This window comes from Bombyx mori, chromosome 26, assembly GCF_030269925.1.
Source record: "Bombyx mori chromosome 26, ASM3026992v2".
Classification (NCBI taxonomy): Eukaryota; Metazoa; Arthropoda; class Insecta; order Lepidoptera; family Bombycidae; genus Bombyx; species Bombyx mori.
The window spans coordinates 2,106,780-2,127,533 of record NC_085132.1 but is presented as its reverse complement, the minus strand read 5'-3'; the positions used below and the strand labels follow the sequence as shown (position 1 = coordinate 2,127,533).

The 20,754-nt window shown below is 40.5% G+C and overlaps 1 protein-coding gene across 2 annotated transcripts in view; it reads right to left on the bottom strand.

Moving 5' to 3' along the window:
* LOC101736463 (large neutral amino acids transporter small subunit 1) overlaps positions 1 to 20,754 on the bottom strand; it is a 49,202-nt gene that overhangs the window by 8,535 nt on the left and 19,913 nt on the right. For both annotated transcript variants that reach the window (XM_021352446.3, XM_021352445.3), the window contains exons 3-12: positions 18,879 to 19,022; positions 10,993 to 11,095; positions 8,795 to 8,920; positions 5,267 to 5,360; positions 4,505 to 4,646; positions 3,179 to 3,309; positions 2,356 to 2,524; positions 1,333 to 1,426; positions 653 to 811; positions 57 to 112 (exon numbers count right to left, since the gene is read on the bottom strand). In XM_021352446.3, coding sequence (XP_021208121.1) covers positions 57 to 112; positions 653 to 811; positions 1,333 to 1,426; positions 2,356 to 2,524; positions 3,179 to 3,309; positions 4,505 to 4,646; positions 5,267 to 5,360; positions 8,795 to 8,920; positions 10,993 to 11,095; positions 18,879 to 19,022 — 1,218 coding nt within the window. The remainder of the gene's footprint in view (positions 1 to 56; positions 113 to 652; positions 812 to 1,332; positions 1,427 to 2,355; positions 2,525 to 3,178; positions 3,310 to 4,504; positions 4,647 to 5,266; positions 5,361 to 8,794; positions 8,921 to 10,992; positions 11,096 to 18,878; positions 19,023 to 20,754) is intronic.

Sequence of the window (20,754 nt, the reverse complement as noted above, 5' to 3'; positions counted from 1 at the left end):
GGGTCAGCTGTATTATATGATAGTGAGGTTTTTGTTGGATCAGCACCACGGCTTACCTTCGTTTTCGGTCTAACGGAGAGCGTTAGCTTTTGTACCAAGTAGGTTGCGCCGTCTGTAACGAAACATTGTTTTGAAGTATCTATTGTCAAATCGATCGTTTTGAATTTTCGTGTTCTCATTAGTAGTTCAGGGCAAGTTATCGCAGTTGTTTTCGTCTATGTTTTAACCGTTCATGGATCCAAATCTTCGTACAGCAGCATCTTTATTGATACATTCAGATCCTATTTTCATTTCATGAATCGGTTTTGGGTCACATACTACATTTTGGATATTACAAAATTAAAAAGTCAAAAAGTTGAAACTGCGCTAACCAACTCTCTCGGTTGATTTGCGAAATAGTTGCTTATGCAACTTAACTAAGCTCCACCCTCGAAATGTCTGGTACTGCATATGTCGCTAGATCTTCTCAGTGGGTCGCGAATCCAATCCGGTTGTAGATTCTGCAAAGCCCTACTCTTGCTACGGCTAGTGTTGGCAAGTCCTCCCAGGTTGAGCCCCGTGAGCTCACCCACAAAACTGCGTGTAGCTGTCATAGTCCTATGATCTACCAGCGATTGGGTAAAAAAATCATCATAATGATTACAATACTCACGCATAATATTAGCGAGGAAGTTAATTCTAGTCCTGGGGTGCAAGAGTAGCAGGTAGACCGGCGCAGCGGTGAATATCATGAGGCAGCCGATGCCGGTCTCGGCCGGTGACGCCACCGCCGGTACAGCCACCACCAGGATCGTGCAGATGATGTAGATCACTGGAACATGATCACAATATAAACATAATAGTTGTTTTTTTTAAATCATATTTGGGCATTTTGTATGGTGATATTTTTGACTTTGGAGACTCCCATTGAAACTTCCCGATCAAAGTTACGATTTTATCTATTTATTTTAATTTCTTATTACTGAAATCGGTTCACGTATTCACGCTCCGCCTTGTGTTAAGTAGTTACCATAGCCCATTGTCGACTGTGCCACCTTTCAAACCCTTAAACGCATTACTCCATCGCAGCCAAAATGAGCTGGGCGGTGGTCCATATCCAAGTGACCTCACAAGACGCTTTAGCACTAGTATTGTTGGTTTAAAATACATTCATAAATGTACTATAGTTGTACTGATGTCCAAAAGTTCCTTATTTTCTCATAGAGCGTCGCCACTGGAGTACTTAGTGCTGCCCTCTACATCCAACCCAAGCCTTGTCTGAAGTTAAATGTGTTTGTGGGCCATCAGGAGGGTGTTCTCTCAGAAACGATTAAAGCAACTGTATAAGCTCACCCGGGAAGAACAGATTAACTTTAATGGGTCGATCGAGATCTGGCTTCGTGTATCTCAGCACAGGCAGACAGAGTACCGCGGCTCCAATACTTAACTGTGAATAAAATACGTGATTTTTTTATATATAAATAATAATAATTGGTTGTCTGTAAAGTGGGTTTCCAGACCATAGTTTTACATGATATCGTCAGTAGCAGAACTATTCGAAATACTAGCTCTGAGATAACGCGAGAAGAGTGATAAACGTGTCACAAGCCAACGCTTGGGCCGATCGTGCTTCTCTATCGCTCGTTTCGCGTCCTCGCTTGCGCGCTCAGGCTCAGGCGGAACGTGACAATTTTTCATGCGTACAGCCGGTATTCATCGATTTATAAGACGTTATCACGTAAAAAATCGTGGACTGTGAACATGACGTTATTTCTTCATCGTGGAAGAAATTGGTCAGCTGCAGAGATGAGTGGTATCAGCCCAAGAGATATTTGAGCTTATTATATTTCAGCTCTGAGATATTTGATTTCATGATAAACGCTATTAATTGACGAATAACTTCAAAGTGAGGGAATAGCTTTGGGTGATAATATCCAATTTGTATTTTTATTGTATGTATGTGTATATTAATGTCGTGAGCTGTTTTCAGCCTAGATTTTCGAGGCCCGGTGATGATTCTTTCGACACTCAAAACTAATCACGATGAACGAGTCGGTAATCGGTACGATTGTAATTATATATCGTTTTTTTTTTATTGCTTAGATGGGTGGACGAGCTCACAGCCTCTAGCACCTGGTGTTAAGTGGTTACTGGAGCCCATAGACATCTACAAGGTAAATGCACGTTACAACGGCTGCGCCACCCGTCAAACCGAAACACATTACTACTTCACAGCAGAAATAGGCGGGTTGGTGGTACCTACCCGTGCGGACTCACATGAGGTCCTACCACCAGTAAGTGATTTTAATCGCTTAAACATCTATATTAGAGGATGATTATACTGAGCACAGGCGACAGGTGGGAATAGAGGCTCACCCAGGTAGCGAATCCGACGTAGTTGATGAGCGCGTATATGTCGGAGACGGTGAGGTAGAGCAGCGACAGCAGCGCCACGGCCAGCACGGCGGGCGCGGGCGTGGCGCGTGACGTCACCATCGTCAACATGGCCGGCATCTGGCCCTGCGCGGCGCCCGCGTAGAACAACCTGCCGGCCACACGGGGGCACAAGACCTGGTATTAAGTGGTTACTGGAGCCCATAGAAATCTTCAACGTAAATGCGCCACCCACCTTGAGATATAAGTTCCAAGGTCTCAGTATAGTTACAACGGCTGCCCCACCCTTCAAACCGAAACGCATTACTGCTTCACGGCAGAAATATCCTAGCGTAACTCTTAACGTAGTCCCAAGGTTAGAATTTTTACGAACTTCGGTAACCACTGCATGCTATGTGGACTGTGACCTCGCCAACTATAGCTAGTAGACAATAGCAGGTTAATGTGAGTTTTCTTGATACTTAAGCAAAGAATTCCACGAAAGCTTGGGAGAATTCGTATCAGTCAAAGATCTTGCAATAGGTAATATTGGAAAAGTAGTCATAAGAGATATTAGTTAAAGTCAAACGAACATTCAATCACTATTTTTGTAATCTTAATGATTTAAACTTTAAACTAAATTTAATGAATATAGGCTATTTTTAACAAATGCCCGTGATGTCTTTGGTGTCTAATTATTTTGACTCTTAATGACGTCAAAAGCAAAGGAATTTCGTAAAGTTTGTAGCAATCAAGTTTGTAGTTTCTTAGGTTTTCAGACGTAGAAAATAATTCTGCATTACTTCGAATCAGACCAGTGGCTCACCTAGAAGAAGTCAGCAGAACACCATTAACAGCTCCGAAAGTGGAGGCGGCTACGAACAACGGAATGGACAGGGCGAACCAACCGAACAAGCGCTCGGCAAACGTTACTGCTACCGCTGCTGAGCCCAGCACCTGGAGAAAACATCACCCAGTATACATTACTGACATATTGTAGAAGTAAAGCAAAGTATTCTTAAATCAATCATGAATCGTCTCGTGAATCATCAAAACAAACTTTATTATATTTTTAATTGCTTCAAAACTCGCCTCAAGAAGAATATCTCTTATTGCTAGGAAACACAGTGTAGAACAGTACTATAAACAATAGTGTTTATTGTCAATATCTTATTTTACTAGGGCCACTTCTTTCAACTACGTCGTTTTAGTAAAATAATAATTGCTTCTTCTTTTTCTCCACGTTATCCCACTAGGTGTGGTCGGCACAGCGAAATTTTCTCTTCCATTCTCTTCTATCAGCCGTCATCTCAACACTCACTCCTCTCTCTCATATCGTCATTCACACAGTCCATCCATGTCTTCTTCGGTCCATCCATTACATCCATACATCACCTAGTCACATACATCTTCTCTCTACGCGTTACATGTTTTATACCAAGCTAACCGTCTGCTGTTTAATTTGTTAATGACCGGGGCTACTTTCACACTTCCTCTGATATACTTATTCCTTAAATTAATAATAATTGCTTGTTCGAATATATTTAATGCACTGCAATGCTTTCGACCAAATCGCGACTAAATTTATTACTTGAACTTAAGCGAAGGTTACAAGCATATTACCACAAATGTACGACAGGCGGTGCGGTAGTAGTTTCAACAAGTGGCTGTTACCTATAGTTACACCAGCGCGTGACTGGGTTAGATTAGTTAAAAAAAATGGTCAATACTCATCAAATAAGTGATAAGAAGGCTCGTTAAGTATGGTACGCGATAAAGTCAACCTAGATGACATGATTGTTATTCGATAGTGCCCTTACAGACCTTCCACGTACAACAGATCAAATCGAGGGTCCAATATGTATAGAACAACGGCACCATCATTAATGATATTATCATATTCAAAATATATAAGACTACATTGCGTATTCACTAAATATGAATAAATGAAAGATTCGATTCGATCCATATGATCGGAAATCTATGTGATCATCTTAAGCGGAATTTAATGTAAATAATTAATCAATGATCTAAATCCACAAGATAATTCCGTATATATTAAAATTTTGATCTTTGAAAAATTGATTTCATCTTATTAGATCTATTGTGTTGATGCTGCGGTATATCTGACCGTCACAAGTACACCACGTACCTCGGTGGGCGAGAGCGTGGTGTAGAAGGCGACGTTGGTGAGCGTGTAGACGATGGTGACCAGCGCGCACGAGATGGCGATGGCGCGGGGCAGGTTGCGGACGGGATCCTTCAACTCCTCTATTATAAAGTTCAAGTAGTTCCTGAAAATTATGAATTTCAATGTTTCTCTTTTTTTTTCTTTTTATTGCTTAGATGGGTGGACGAGCTCACAGCCCACCTGGTATTAATTGGTTACTGGAGCCCATAGACATCTACAACGTAAATGCGCCAACCACCTTGAGATGTAAGTTCTAAGGTCTCAATATAGTTACAACGGGTGCCTTCAATCCCTTCAAACCGAAACGCATTACTGCTTCACGGCAGAAATAGGTAGGGTGGTGGTACCTACCCACCAATAAGTACCACCAGTAATTACGCAAATTATAATTTTGCGGGTTTAATTTTTATTCCTTCACCGTAGAAGTCAATCGTGAACATTTGCTAGGCACGTATTTCATTAGAAAAATCGGTACCCGCCTGAGATTCGAACACCGGTGCATCGCTCAATACGAATGTACTGGACGTCTTTATCCTTTAGGCCACGACGACGTCTCTGGTGGAATTGCAACCGGATGCTTGTAACAACCGCGAAGCAGTCATGTCCGAAGGTGGACGGCAACATGTAGAATGTCTATGTCTATGGCTCCGGTAATTGCTTAACCGGGTGGACCATGAGTTGGTTGACCAGTCTATTGCAATACAAAAAAATAGAAGTACAAACCATCCATTATAGGCAAATAATCCAGAATAAAACGATAGAGCTATGGAAGTGACATCCGACGTTGTGCCCTCAAACGTGAAGTGTTCCACTTGTCCTGAAACAAACCATACGTATAGTCTACAAAATCTTAATAAATCTCTATAAAAAAAACGTGTGGTACTCGGGAACTGCCGCGGTAAAGCTATTGCATTTTTTATCAACTTATGCAATTATAATTAGACAATGATAATTTAATATTAAAACAATAATAAAACAAGACCACGCTATATTAAACAATAATAAAAGCAAAACATTAACTGTCCCCTTCGCACTCATAAGCTAGACCGCGCGAGAGAGAGATGGGCAGACTTTTCATGATACGCATGCAGTGTGACGTCACGCCACGCGCTTATTCACAAACACTACACAAGCGCAACGTGTGAATGTGTTGAACGTGAGCTACATGGTAGGCGGAGTGAGGGGTGTTAGGTTTTTTTCGTAACGGAATTTTATGATTCGGTCGCCGCGCTCAAGGCCCGCAATAAAAGCTTAAAAGGCGAATTTAATACGTTGAAAAGAAATTCACTTGAGAACCGCTGGAGTCATTTTAAGTAATTGAAGATAAATAAAATTGGAGGTATAGCGTATTGTCAGCTGGCACCATCCTAATTCATCCATCCGGGTGACAGCCGCTACACAATACAACGGAGGTGCCTTTGGATTCTGATCGCTACCGGCACCGGGCCGTGAGAAGGAATGAAATAAAATTGACCTCTGGCCAATGCACTATAACGTTTTGTAAGGATCGTAACAGAACACGAGAAGTATTCAATTGTATAATGAGACATTTTCCGGTTTTCGGACGCCGACAGCGCAAAAAGGATGTGCACTTTGTCTTGATTTTAGTCGTAATACAATCATTTAATAATGCACTCACTGCACAACAGCATTTAAATTCTGCGTAGACATTATTTATTTATTTATTTATTTAAGCATTACCAACAGGGTTTACAGTAAGACATAAAATAATATTGACATGTATATAGCAATTGATAACTGCAACTCTAATTATAGGCAATTACAGCATGCATTACATTAATATATCAACAGAGATTTAACAATAATAATAAAAAAAACGAAAGAAAGACAACAAGAAAAGTAATGCCTGAGTACTCAGACCAAGGCTAAGGCTGAGGTTCAACAACAGCTTTTAATAATTTTGTTCCTGAATATTGGAAGGGAATCAATTGTTAATTGATTAATTAATTTATCAAATTTGGATTCGAGCTTTTCAACATGCAGCAGCAGAAACTGTTATATCTTGTAAAAAGCTTCATTCTTTTTTTTTTTTTTTTTTTTTTTTTATTGCCTTTGTAGGCAGACGGGCATACGGCCCACCTGATGGTGAGTGGTTACCGTCGCCCATGGACTTCAGCAATGCCAGGGGCAGAGCCAAGCCGCTGCCTACCGCTTAATACTCTCCATAAGCCTCGTTTGAAGAAGGACATGTCATAGCGCTCGGGAAACACCGTGGAGGGAAGCTCATTCCATAGCCGGATGGTACGTGGCAAAAAAGATCTCTGGAAACGCACTGTGGATGACCGCAGTGGCTCCAGGTAGTATGGATGAACTCTACTCCGGTGGCGGGCGGTGCGATGGTAAAAACGAGATGCTGGTATCATCTCGAACAATTCCTCAGAGCACTCCCCATGGAACATACGGTACAAAATACAGAGGGAACCGAAGTCCCTCCGCAGACCCAGAGGCTCCCTTGATTTAAGCGAACGAATCTGATTAGTGACAGGAAGTCAAAACGACAATCTTATTCATGCTATTCAATGCATATTTGCTTCTTTTCTGACACGAATTGGCACGAAATTGGCAAAATGGTTAAAGTAGCTCTTTCAAGCTCGCAGAGAAGAATTAGGTTTAAAATTCTCTGGTTTCTCCAATTTGGCTATTTATCAAAAGATACCTACAGATGTGTAGCTTTTCTTTACCTACTATTAATTACCGTAGAACTTGGTTACATTGAAACCTAGGACTTTGAAAATGCCGTCACGCAACTTGAGATCTGAATCTTAATTTTTTTTTTTAGAAATGTTATTACTAATACTTTATTAGACGTCCGAGTCCAATTCCAATCATATGCCAACAGAATTCGAATTCAATCTCATAGTTATGATCCACTTGTTAACGCGGATCGGCTGTTATTCACGGAAATTCCTGGCGTTGACAGCTAGTTAATGAGGTATATCACTTCAGATACGCTATTGGCCCTCATTTAAAAAAAAAAACGATATTCCAACCTACGCATGTCATCATCAAGCTACGAAAACTTCTGAATGGGAAACATCTCAAAGATGGGAATGGGATTAATCAATATAATTTTCTTTACGTAATAGCAGGATACGGTCTCTTGACATTGAAACCGCCCGGGTCGATATCAATGCCCTCAAGCTAGTAACTGTAAAGCAATCGTTGTTTTCGGGGGGAATTTGGTTATGCCAATGTAATTTAAACTTTGAGTAAGTCTAACAGCAAGACTGGTTTGCATTGTAACCTCAATCACTGCCGATCCCCAGATTGTATTGGTTCTGGGGAATATTTTGAGTTCGAATTTTGTGTATTTTTCTTCTCAGTCGTATGCACTCTTGGCAGAGTGGTCGTGGTCATCACTTCGGTTGGTGAATGAATATGAATTTTGAATTTTGTGTATGTCAGCCCCAAAGCGGACTTTTATTGCGTATCGCTTCGCAAGGCAATGCAGCCGCTATACAGTGCAATTGAAATGCCTTAAGGTTGGTGGCAGCATTGACACGTGTCAAACAATTGATGATGTCAATTCTTCGGTAAGCAATAAGCACCTCATCTGTTCATACACATGCTAGTGATAACCAGTGATTCAAAATATAAGAGAACCGCCTCCATGCTAATATGGAGTCTATAAGGAAACTGTTATAAGATATGATTGAAATATAGATCTTATTGTCTCGAGGTTGGGTCATTTTACGACATATATGGACTCCCGTAACTCCTTAGCTGGTGGGCCCGTGATTTCGTCCATCTGTCTGTGCAGTAGGAAAAGTCTACTGAATCACATAGGCAAAAGTCAACCAAAAGTCTATCAAGCTCCAGTTACCTTGTGTGATGAATATGCTAATAAAAGAACCAGAGGGTAAAAGGAGCCTTACCAACCATGATCAATACGTATTGATTGAAATCATTAAATAATAAAGTGCAATTCACTGCTATTTTGATACCATTTATTAGGGTAAGAAATTTTCAAACTTTTTTTAATGCTTTGGTGGGTGAACGATCTCACAGCCCACCCGGTGTTAAGTGGTTACCGGAACCCATAGACGTCTACAACTAAAAAGGCCACCAACCCCCTTGAGATATGAGTTCTAAGGTCTCAGTATAGTTACAATGGCTGCCCCACCCTTCAAACCGAAACGCATTACTGCTTCACGGCTAACTCGTGTAAGTCGTCAATTCTCTAATATAATTGGCTGGGGGTCGGTAAAAGTAGGTACCGCATCTACTCACCTCTGCACAGTTGATAGATCCCGGCTGCGATGATGATGAAAAGTGCCAGGAGCTTGGCGTACGTGAACCAGTCCTGTACCAAAGTAGCTGCGCGTACCGACCAGCAATTCACGAAGGTCAGCAACACTGTGGACATATTCGAAGGATGACTATCTCGCGGGAAAAGAGTAAATGAGTTATGTGGACTGTTAAGACGTTAATTTAGCGTTTCTTTAGGTATTAATGTGTAATAATGGTGGTTTATAAAATGTTTAGCACCTATGAAAGTGCAGAAGTGTAAGAAAATGAAACAATGTGGATTTCGTTTTCCTGGCTCTTGTCAGGCCAAATCATTTATGGCAGTCCCAGTTTATTTTCCCCACCTATTCGCTCGTGGCCTAAGTGGCTATTCCAGATACGCAGTCCCAGTAAATTGCCACCATTGTACTAGATCATTATCCCATCTCATCTCATTCCATTCTCTTTTATTTCATACAATTTTCTCCCATAATAAATTTTTACTAATAGAGCAAATAATGTAATTATTATTGTAAAAAATTAAGGTTTGGCTAAAGGACTACAGTCCAGGCCATTAAATAATTATTACTAAAAACGTCAAAGATACGAAAGGGTCGAAGAGAGCACATTTTTCAAGAACAAATAATGTTCATAAAAGTCTCTAGTCACTCGTCTCTAGTCACTAGTCTCTAGTCTCTAGTCTCTAGTCTCTAGTCACTAATCTCTAGTTAACTAACTAGAATGTTCGAGGCAATCTTAACGTTCTTGAAATAGTCAGAAACCTCCCGGAAAATATCTTAGGATATTCCTGCACTGTAATCTGTACTTTCAGAGATACCAATTGATTTTAACTGTTTGACGGGTACATAGAATTTATTTATATTTTTAGGCGAAGTCAGACTATGCATATGATTTTAGCACTGGGTGTTTTATTATTGGTATATTCTCTGATTGCTTCGTAACTAGGACAGCAGGTATGGCATATATCGACTATTTTGCAACATTATAGGAGAGCCATTTAAAGTTTAAAATTTGGAATAAATATCTAAATGAAAAACTTCTTCAGCTATTTGAATGGGGTAAACTTAATTGAAGTTGAATTGAATCGTTGATATTAATGCTAAATAAGACGGACCTTTAATTACATAGATAAAAGTCGCGTATTAAAAGAAATGTCACTTAAACCTTTCACCCCCTCGATATTTATAAATCCGCTATAAATAGATTTATAATGTTCAATGAATAAATGTCGCGTAAGTTTTTTTTGACCCCCAAAATCTAAAGCGAAGATAGCCGACGCGCGTCACTCTATTCCCTGGGGCAGTGACCTTCGTGTCAAATGACTGTGTTAAATCGCAATATCAAAAATATAAAAAATAATAGATACGCTGATTACATTTTTGAAGGTAGTTCGGGATCTTGCACTGAAGTTTCTTTTTATTGCCCATGTAAGCAGACGGCATACGGCCCACCTGATGGTAAGTGGTTACCGTCAGCCATGGACATCAGCACTGCCAGGGGCAGAGCCAAGCCGCTGCCTACCGCTAAATACTCTCCACAAGCCTTGTTTGAAGAAGGACATGTCATAGCGTTCGGGAAACACCATGGAGGGGAGCTCATCCTAAAGCCGGATGGTACGTGACAAAAAAGACCTTTGGAAACGCACTATGGATGACCGCAGTGACTCCAGGTAGTATGGATGAACTCTACTCCAGTGGCAGGAGGTGCGATGGATGGTAGAGATGATGGTATCATCTCTAACAATTCACAGTCTTGAATGTTTTTTATTTTGTTAATAATTGTATGTACCTGTCCAATTAAATTTTTTACTTTTAGATATATAAATAGCTTACTCTTATTATTTACAATTGGACAGCGATCTCTAATTTATATTTTAACTGTCAAAGACCATACAGATGAGAAAATGGTATTCAAAATAGTATTTCAAACGATTTTTTGGTCCTTTTTTTGTGCAGTATCTATTAACGAAAGTCATCAGTGTTCAGTGTCTGTCGTTTTTTTTTTTTTTCAAAATGTCATAAAGCTATCGAGTAAATTTATGTACTTTGTGTCTTAAAAATACTTAAATAATTTTATAATAGCATTAACGTTATCTGTCATAGAATCATGCAAATGTCATCCTTAAACATTTAACACAGTATCAATATAGATGAAGTAAGTACATAAGCTGTTTAACTTACATATGCAGCAAGCCGCGAGTAATCTGGTCGCGTCTTCGGGAGGGTCGCACTCCGGAAACAGAGGCTTCAACACGTACACGCTGAATGTTAACGCAACTATGGCCTGGGTAAAATAAACAAAACGATATAAGAAGACCATATTGGTGGTAGAACTTCTTGTGAGTCCACGCGGATAGGTACCACCACTGTGCCTATTTCTGCCGTGAAGCAGTAATGCGTTTCGGTTTGAAGGGCGGGGCAGCCGTTGTAACTACACTGAGACCTTAGAACTGATATCTCAAGGTGGGTGGCGCATTTACGTTGTAGATGTCTATGGCACCAGGTGGGCTGTGAGCTCGTCCACCCATCTAAGCAATAAAAAAAAAACATAACTAAAGATTCTTTTGGTTATGATATTTTTTCGAAATTTTGCGATTGCATGCAGCAGAGATGCGAATGTTGCGATAGATGTGCGGAGTAACGAAAATGGATAGAATGCGGAATGAATATGTTAGAGGAAGTCTTACAGTGGCACCTGTGACAGAGAAGTTGAGAAGGGCGCGTTTGGGATGGACATGTGATGAGACGAAATAAAAATGACGTTGGTAAGAGAGTCTTAACTATGAATGTGGAAGGATATAGAGGAAGAAGTAGACCTAAGAAGAAATGGATGGATTGCGTGAAAGACGATATGTGTAAGAGGGGAGTGAGCGAAGAAATGGTATATGATAAAGGAGTATGGAAGGATAAATCATGTTGCGCCGACCCCAAGTGTCTGGGAGAAGGGCAGGAGAATGATGCCCTTTTTGATAGTCTTTCACCCCTCGATATGTATATGTCGCACATCCAGACAGGACAAACGAAGCGAAAACGCGCTACCTAGTTGTCGCGAGCCGCAACTACTCGTGAAACATCGGCTCACTTCGGGTGGTGTGCTTCGGCAGAGTCGAGGTGTCATCGAACGGATTGAAGGCACATTCGTTGCCTGACTTTGGAAGAGTGAACTTGAGTGAAGATGTCTCGGAACTGTCATCGTTTCGTACTACGCAATCTCTTTGCACGATTACCCTTCGTACGACGACTATTTGAATAAATAAGGGTTGTGGAGGCTTGTGGAGAGTATTAAGCGGTTGGCAGCAGCTTGGGTCTGCCCCTGGCATTGCTGAAGTCCATGGGTCCATGGGCGACGGTAACCTCTCACCATCGGGTGGGCCGTGCGCTCGTCTGCCTACAAGGGCAATAAAAAAAACTTAAGATATCGGCCCATCGGCCCATTCTGCCACATATAATAATTTGCAGTAGAAATATGCAAGATGCCGGTACCAACACGTTCCAGCTCACAGACGCGCTGTAAGCCCAGTATTTTCGCATTACAAGGTTTCATAGTACCAATTGAGATAATATTGATATTTATGGTACAAAGTCAGGCCTATTTAAACTGTGTTCCGGTTTCAATGATCAACATGGCCATTAAATTTTGACGTCATATCTTAAGACTAGGCTTCGGTATAAAATCAATATTAGGTGTGGGTGTTTTTGACGGTGTTTATAATTTACAAAGAGAAATACCAGTATAAATATACTGGTTATAATAGTTATAATAGCCATAAATGGCTAACAATCATAAGGCCATCCTCTCGTAGGCGGTTACAGCCGGCCATAGCCGCTGGCAATGTCAAGGGCATAAGCAGGCTGCTGTTTACCAAAAAAATGTTTTGTTTCAAATGTCATTCACCCAATAAAAAAGTGATAAAAATGTTAAGTTTCCACAATTAAAATTCCATGTCAGTTGCAAGATATTGCCAAATTTGGTCTTCTCCTGATTAAGCTCCGTCTGAGATAGGTCAGCTATTATACAAACGTCGTAGGCATTATAGTGGGGTTTGATAGAGATACTGCCAGAAACAATATTCCGATAAGATATCGGAGATGCCGAAGAAAAAGATATATATTAACAGACAGAAACAACATTAAATTTAAGATGAGACAATTTTATTGAATCCCAGCATTTGCATCCAATAAAATCCGATGGTAGAAACAAATAGAGCTATATTGTTTCAATACGAAAGCTTTTATTGTTATCCTAGAGTCTCGTAAATTGTAGTAGAGACTTTTCCGTTTCAGATTTATAGGGTATTTTATTGCCCTTCTAGGCAGAAGACCATATGGCCCACCTGATGGTGAGTGGTTACCATCGTCTAAGGACATCAGCAATGCTAGGGCCAGAGTCAAGCCGCTGCCTGGGTCTCGGGAATGTAGCTATATTGTAACCATACTATGACCTTAGAACTTATATCTCAAGGTGGGTGGCGCATTTACGTTGTAGATGTCTATGGGCTCTAGTAACCACTTAACACCAGGTGGGCTGTGAGCTCGTCCATCCATCTAAGCAATAAATAAAAGCGAGATTTCCCAGACTCTGGTATTGGTGACGTTAACAATTTATCGATATTGCTTATGCCAAAGGCAGCGGTTATATTCATAAGCACGTGGCAGCAAAATAGGGCTGGCGTGAAACTAGTAATTTCACCAAGATCTTTATATTATGTTTATACAATACGTACATTTCGTTCGTCTAGCAACTAAGCAGTACATTATTAACCGCCCACGCGCCCTTCACAAAAGGAACAAAGCGTGGGCGATTCCTAATAAAAACGAAGACCAATTTCCTTCGTGAATACTCATTTCCATCAAGTCCGGAATATATATATATATATAGAGGATGTTGATTGGAGCCATTTCTTCAAAAATATCACCGTATTGCACGAGCTGACAGAACGTTTATTGGGACCCTTAGAATAACTTCATTGCTCAGAAGGGCATCACTAGAGATCGGAGAGTGGCATTTTCCTACAATTATACTGTGAACATCAACCGGCATTTACTGGTAAGTTAACCTATATCCTGGCTATACCTACTGTGTCATGTTGCGGTTGAGCTGACTTGAGCTCCAGTTGCTTTTGACCTTCAGTGAGACCTTAATTACAATCGTAAGCTTGTCTGCCCATTAGAGGCAATCAAAAAATATAAGGTTTGGGGATGCTAAGGGAAGATCTTCCACCGAACGGGCGATATTGCTCTGTAGACCGACGGTCCAAATGTTGTTGTTCGGAACTTATATATATGCAAGCTTATCTTGAAAATGTCGTAAGCGAGATTCAGGCATCTGTCAAATATCTTGCGTTTGTATGATGGCTACCGCCACATAAGGTCTGAATCTTAATTGGGTTATTGATAAACTAATCGGTGGTACCAACTTGGGCGGGCCAACAATCACGGTACACTTTGCTTCCACTATTTCTACCGGCTGATGACGAGGAAGTTAATCAAAGCGTTCATTCAAGAGGTCTGGTTTCGCAAACCGCTAACTTTTGTATCACCGGATCGACCGTGATCATCTCGTCTCCTGGAGCCTATCTGGAGCCAGCAATAATGTCACTAGTAAGTCGCAACTCAATGAGCACAATAGGATTTAAAAGTAATCCGCTTATTGTGAAACGCTATATAACACGGCAATAGAATGTTGTAGGTTATACAACGTTTTTGTCTGCCTTTGAAATATAGCCCGTTTTGTTACTGACACGGTTAAACACGAAATGTTTTGGAACGAAGCAATAAATGGTTGTCTTTTTTTATTTGTTGCTTAGATGGGTGGTCGAGGTCAGGGCCCATCTGGTGTTAAGTGGTTACCGAGGCCCATAGACATCTGCAACGTAAATGCCGCCACCCACCTTGAGATTTAAGTTCGAAGGTGTCAGTTTTGACAGTACAACGACTGCCCCACGCTTCAAAACGAAACACATTAGTGCTTCACGGCAGAAATAGGCAGGGTGGTGGTACCTACCCGCGCGGACTTACAAAAGGTCCTACCACCAATAATTACGCAAATGATAATTTTGCGGGTTTGATTTTTATTACACGACGTTATTCCTTCACCGTGGAAGTCAATCGTGAACATTTGTTGAGTACGTATTTTATTAGAAAACTTGGTACCTGCCGGGGATTCGAACACCGGTGCATCGCTCGATACGAATGCACCGGACGTCTTATCCTCTAGGCCACGACGACTTCAAAAGACCTACATATATACAGGGACGTCTTAAACTAGGATGGGGCCCTTGGGCACACCAGAATTTGAGGCCCTTTTGGAAAGTAAAAAAAGCGAATTATAATAACATTTTTTTACTGAGTATGACCGTTTATTATAGGTAATCAAATACAGTATGATATAATATGTATGATATTAGAATGCTGCTGGTTTTTTGGTTACGATTTCGATAAGGTTTCTGTCGGGATTTCTGTTGAGCAAAATCTTCTATTATAGGCATAGTATATGCCTTGTAAAAACCTTCTGATTACTGATTTGTGAAAAAAGCGTAATGTGCCCGACAAAAATGTTTTGAGAATAAACGTGTGAGAGAAGTTGTCGGTCTTTCGGGGGCCCCTGAGAATGGGGGCCCTGGGCACGGGCCCCGTGTGCCCTTATGGTAAAGACGGTATTGCATATATACCAGCAGTGGATGTACTTCAATTATGATGAAATGAAAGTATGTAATAATTTTATTACGTAACGGTCACGTACCATGACTGGTAACATTTCTGTAAACGTGAATACGTTATTTTATTTGGACAGGTGAAACTAATGTCGCGAGCGCGTTTGAGATCTTCATGATACTCGACCTTGAAATAAGACGTTGTTACCAAAAAACTGTGATGAATTGTATTTGCACGGTCTTAGTTGTACGACTGAAATATTTGATGAAGCATTAACTATAATGTCTCGAAAACAAAGTCAAAAATAATTATAAATTCATTGTTTTCAATCGCCGAAAATGTGAGTAATTAAGTCTTTTTTTCCTCAATAGGCCGTAAAGGCGCAAGTGCCCACGAGATGGTGAGTGATCACTGATGCTCACGGACATCAGCAACGCCAAACATAGCTATTACTGACAGTTAGGTAAAATGTGAACTCGCTCGCTAAGTACTCAGCGGAACTACTTATTAGCAGTACTCTTGCACTGGTGGTAGAACCTCTTGTGAGTCCGCGCGGGTAGGTACCACCGCTCTGCCTATTTCTGCCGTGAAGAAGTAATGCGTTTCGGTTTGAAGGGTGGAGCAGCCGTTGTAACTATACTGAGACCTTAGAACTTATCTCAAAGTGGGTGGCGCATTTACGTTGTAGATGTCCATGGGCTCCAGTAGCCACTTAACAACAGGTGGGCTGTGAGCTCGTCCACCCAAAAAAATGCTATTGTTTAATTTAAATTTGAAATACGTATATTTTTATCACACATGTCGGTGTCAAATTCGCTTTTACAATGCATTTTAAGAAGTAAGTAATTTTATCCGCTATTATTCGTACTGTTTGATGCCGTAATTCTGATAATTCTTTGTGTTTTGCAGATTCAAGGCTTGTTCCGCTTACCAGTTACGTCACCTTATCTCGGTTATTAAAAATCAGTATTAAAGTCTTTACGGCAAATTATTACAGATAAATTGGTCTGATTTATGAAAAGCGAGTTGCTGATAGCATCCACGACCACTCTGCTAGAAGTGGAACGAAGAAGAAGATATATGTAGAACAGCGATTCCCAAAGTATTTAGGGCAAGAGGCCCCTTTTCAAAACCTCAGACCGTCATAATCAGCATATTTGCTGGTGGTAGGACCTCTTGTGAGTCCGCGCGGATAGGTACCACCAACCTGCCTATTTCTGCCGTGAAGCAGTAATGCGTTTCGATTTGAAAGGTAGAGCAGCCGTTGTAACTATACTGAGACCTTAGAACTCATATCTCAAGGTGGGTAGCGGTACTTACGTTATATATGTCTATGGGCTCCTGTAACCACTTGATACCAAGTGGGCTGTGAGCTTGTCCACCCATCAAAGGAATAAAAAAAGGGCGGTCCTCGGGAGCATGGGCGACCTAACGGGTGCTTCTGCACATACAACGTCAGCGCAACCACGACCACTCTGACAAGAATGTCCGACTGAGAAGAGATACCTTAAGACACATTATATTATCGGAAAGTGAAATGACAATCTGGAAAAAAATATGGGACAGTGATGGAACGAAAATACATATATTCGCATTCGCCGAAGACCGAAAAATTTATTCGGATATTCGGAGTTCTAAGGTCTCAACTCATATCTCAAGGTGGGTGGCGGCATTTACGTTGTAGACGTCTATGGGCTCCGGTAACCACTTGACACCAACTGGGCTGTGAGCTCGTCCACCCATCTATGCAATAAAAATAAATTAGAAAAAACTTTAAAAATCCTATCCGATTTGCCAAGTCATTTTTGCCATTTTTCGAGTCGGTTTTTAGACCTTGTTTCCTTCTCCTTTAGTCGATCGCTCATTGCTGAGCTTCGTGAGGCGCCCGCCTGTGGCCTGTTTTTTTTTTCGTAATTTGTAGACACTTATGTCGGACAGTGGCACAGTGAAGTGCCTGGCTCAGTCCTCAGACCTCGTTTGCGAAGTATCAAATAGATATCGACCCCTTTGGCCATCCCTTCTGTAGGGATAGACGTAAATCGTTTGGAGAATCATTGAATTACATGCATCGTTTTGTATTATTTTTCGTAAATATTTATTTCTAATAGTATTTTATCAACATTAATATATTTATAAAATTATTTGTTCTGTATGACGGATTGACTAATCAACGCATACTCTAAGCAGCTGAGGCAAATTGACAGTTTGAGAAAGCATCCACAAAAGATTTATTGGAAATTTCGCCCTTAAAGGGGTTCTATAGCTAAGAGGTTATACAGAAGTCGGACATTCTCAAAGTGAGAAGCACATGAAATTTCATTTATCTATGTACCCTGTACTTGTTTCTAGTTAGAATAAATCCAGATATTTCTAGTTTTTTTTTTTCAAGATTTCACCACTAACAGCTTGAAGATTGACGTATTTTATAAGAAGATACATGTTTATTTACTTTTGAAAGAGACAGCGCGAAATTTAAATGAGAGCTCACATTCAATTGGATGCCCTTGGTTGTGGAAAATGTGGTTTTATTATCTCTGGGCTCTTGTTGTCGCATTGAAACGCTACGTTAGTGACGTCACAAGAAAAAATTCAAATATATTATATTAAATATGAAATTGCATTCACACCTGAAGCGATAAAGTCCAATTTCGAATGTGAATTATCCTTATTTCAAGATCTGCAAGATACGGTCACGCTTCTGTTACTGTTTAGTTATAGCAGCACCAAAAGAATCATTAAGCGAACGGTCATTATCACTAGAGCCCCCTAATGACTTTAGGTTGGTCGAATCGAAAATACTCTATCTCTTTCTTTGACTTAGTCAATTATCTTTCCGTCTCTATCTACGCCATCAAATCCAACTGGAAGACACGTGCCATCATGGCGAGCTTAAAATATTCCTCACGACTAGTAGATGCCGGATATCAATCGCAGTACAGTACTGAAAGAACATTAGTTATTCTCTAGAAGCCGAGGATAGGCAGGGATGGCGCAGGATAATCCAGGAAAAAGTTATTAAAGGAGGCCATGACGCATTCAGGATTATCGACGCAAGGAGGTTTACTAATAACTGGTGGTAGGATCTCTTGGGAGTCCGCGCGGGTAGGTACCACCACCCTGCCTGTTTCTGCCGTGAAGCAGTAATACGTTTCGGTTTGAAGGGTGGGGCAGTCGTTGTAACTATACCTACTGAGATCTTAGAACTTATATCTCAAGGTGGGTGGCGTATTTACGTTGTAGATTTAAGGGCTCCAGTAACCACTTAACACTAGGTGGGCTGTGAGTTCGTCCACCCATCTAGGCCATAAAAAAAAGGAGAAAGAGAAGCAGTCACGACACCCTCAGCATTGGAGACATCGCTGTTCTATACACAACACGGTCATTTAACCTGTAAATGGCGGACATTAACGTACCTGCGAACAAGGCCGTACAATCATGCACTCGATCCAGAGCCTCACGAAAGCAGCGAACGGTCCAAAAGTCTCCATGATGTAAGCGTAGTCCGCGCCGCTTAGCCTGATCATCGTCCCAAGTTCAGCATAGCAGTAGGCGCCGATCTGTAGAGTGACAATAATTATATAAATTACGCCAATCATTTCATCATCATCAGCCTGCGGCAGTCCACTGCTGGACATAGGCCTCCCACAAAGCTCGCCACTGAACCCGATCTTCGGTTCTACGCATCCAGTTACTGCCAGCTGCCTTGCGCAGGTCGTCGCTCGATCTAGCAGGAGGGTAATCATTTCGCCAATTATTTCTTATACCCAAAAAAGATAACATTATTTGGTGATCATTATTTGGTAAGCTCATTAAAAATAACCCCATTTCGAGCAAACATTGGAGCGAAGAACAGATTTCTTTGCCTTAATCTGGCTAGGTGTATATTAGAGATAGGGTCGTACTAGGTAAATCCGATACTAGGTCCACCTGTTCTTAATCATAAGAAATATCTAACCCAAATACCTAATCCACATAATCTTCCTAATCTCATTCACAACCAATACTTAACTTAGCAAGCAATCTCAATCTGCCTATTCCTAATCTCAAGTTCTGAGTTCGTTATTAGGATTTGATTAATGTAATCGTTGGATCATTATTTGAATGATTAAGATTAGGCATTTAGGGATTGTGAGATACGATGCAACGTAATGTGACGGTATGTTGTAACGTGAGTGAGATAACGCAGGAACAGGTGGGAGCGTATGCTGAACATTCGATTTTATGTTTTAAGGACAAAATGGAATTATGTGCAGCCAAATCTCGTAAAATACCTAATACTCGAGTCTGTTCTAATAAATTCGACTCATCTCTAGTGTATATGAGTATCTGTGTCTCTAGTTGCCATAATATAGAACAGGGGTTCCGAAACTTATTTTGTCTAGTGCTCTTTAGTACTACGAGACTTTTAGTATAAGCCGCAAGAGTTAACTTGATACCTGAGCACAGTAGGTAGTACACAACGGCGCTTAGGTCCCAAGTTAACTCTTACGGGCTACATATGTCAATGAAAATTATTATTGAAACGCAACTTTATAGTTCTTCTATCTGAATAGATAGAGTATCTTTTATTTATAATAAAACAAACAATCGATTCTAATAAAGGTTTTTTTCGGATATTATCTGCGGCCAGTTTATGAAGCAAAGTGGTTTGTCTTTTTGAGCAATTAACAAGGAGATATTATACGAAGCACGAAGTCCGTCGTCATCTTGGTTAGCAGCCGCCGAAGAGAGTTTTGCTACACTAGGCTGAGTATTATACTTCTTCTCTAGGTCTTTAAAATATGCTACATTCTTGTCTTTCTTATCTGGATTTATTTTATTCAAATGATTTTGCAGTCTTGAAGGCTTCATTGCTTCATTAGAAAATGTTTTTGGGGGTTTTTGGGATTTCTAATGAATCCGAATTTAATATATTCCGCACAGTATTGCCGTGTCTTCTTTTTTACTTTCGACATTGTTTTGTTTTGAGAAATACATAAGTAAGTGTTGAACTTAAGTACTGCTTATCTATTACGCGCCAAAACCTCAAATGAAAATAAAATAAATGAGTCGACTATTATCAAAGCCGGCAATGTGACTTTTGGACAATTATTGGTAAATCAGAAAAACGAATTATTGACTTTGTATTCCATTGGCAGTCCCAAAACTCTTCTGAACGACATCTTAGATAAATAACAGGTTAAGTATTAACCTTTATTTAATGCAGGTTTGAACCGTATTCTTTGAAGGAGACGATTATATTCTAATCAATCTGTATTGACATATCAATAACATTTTTTTGTCCAAATG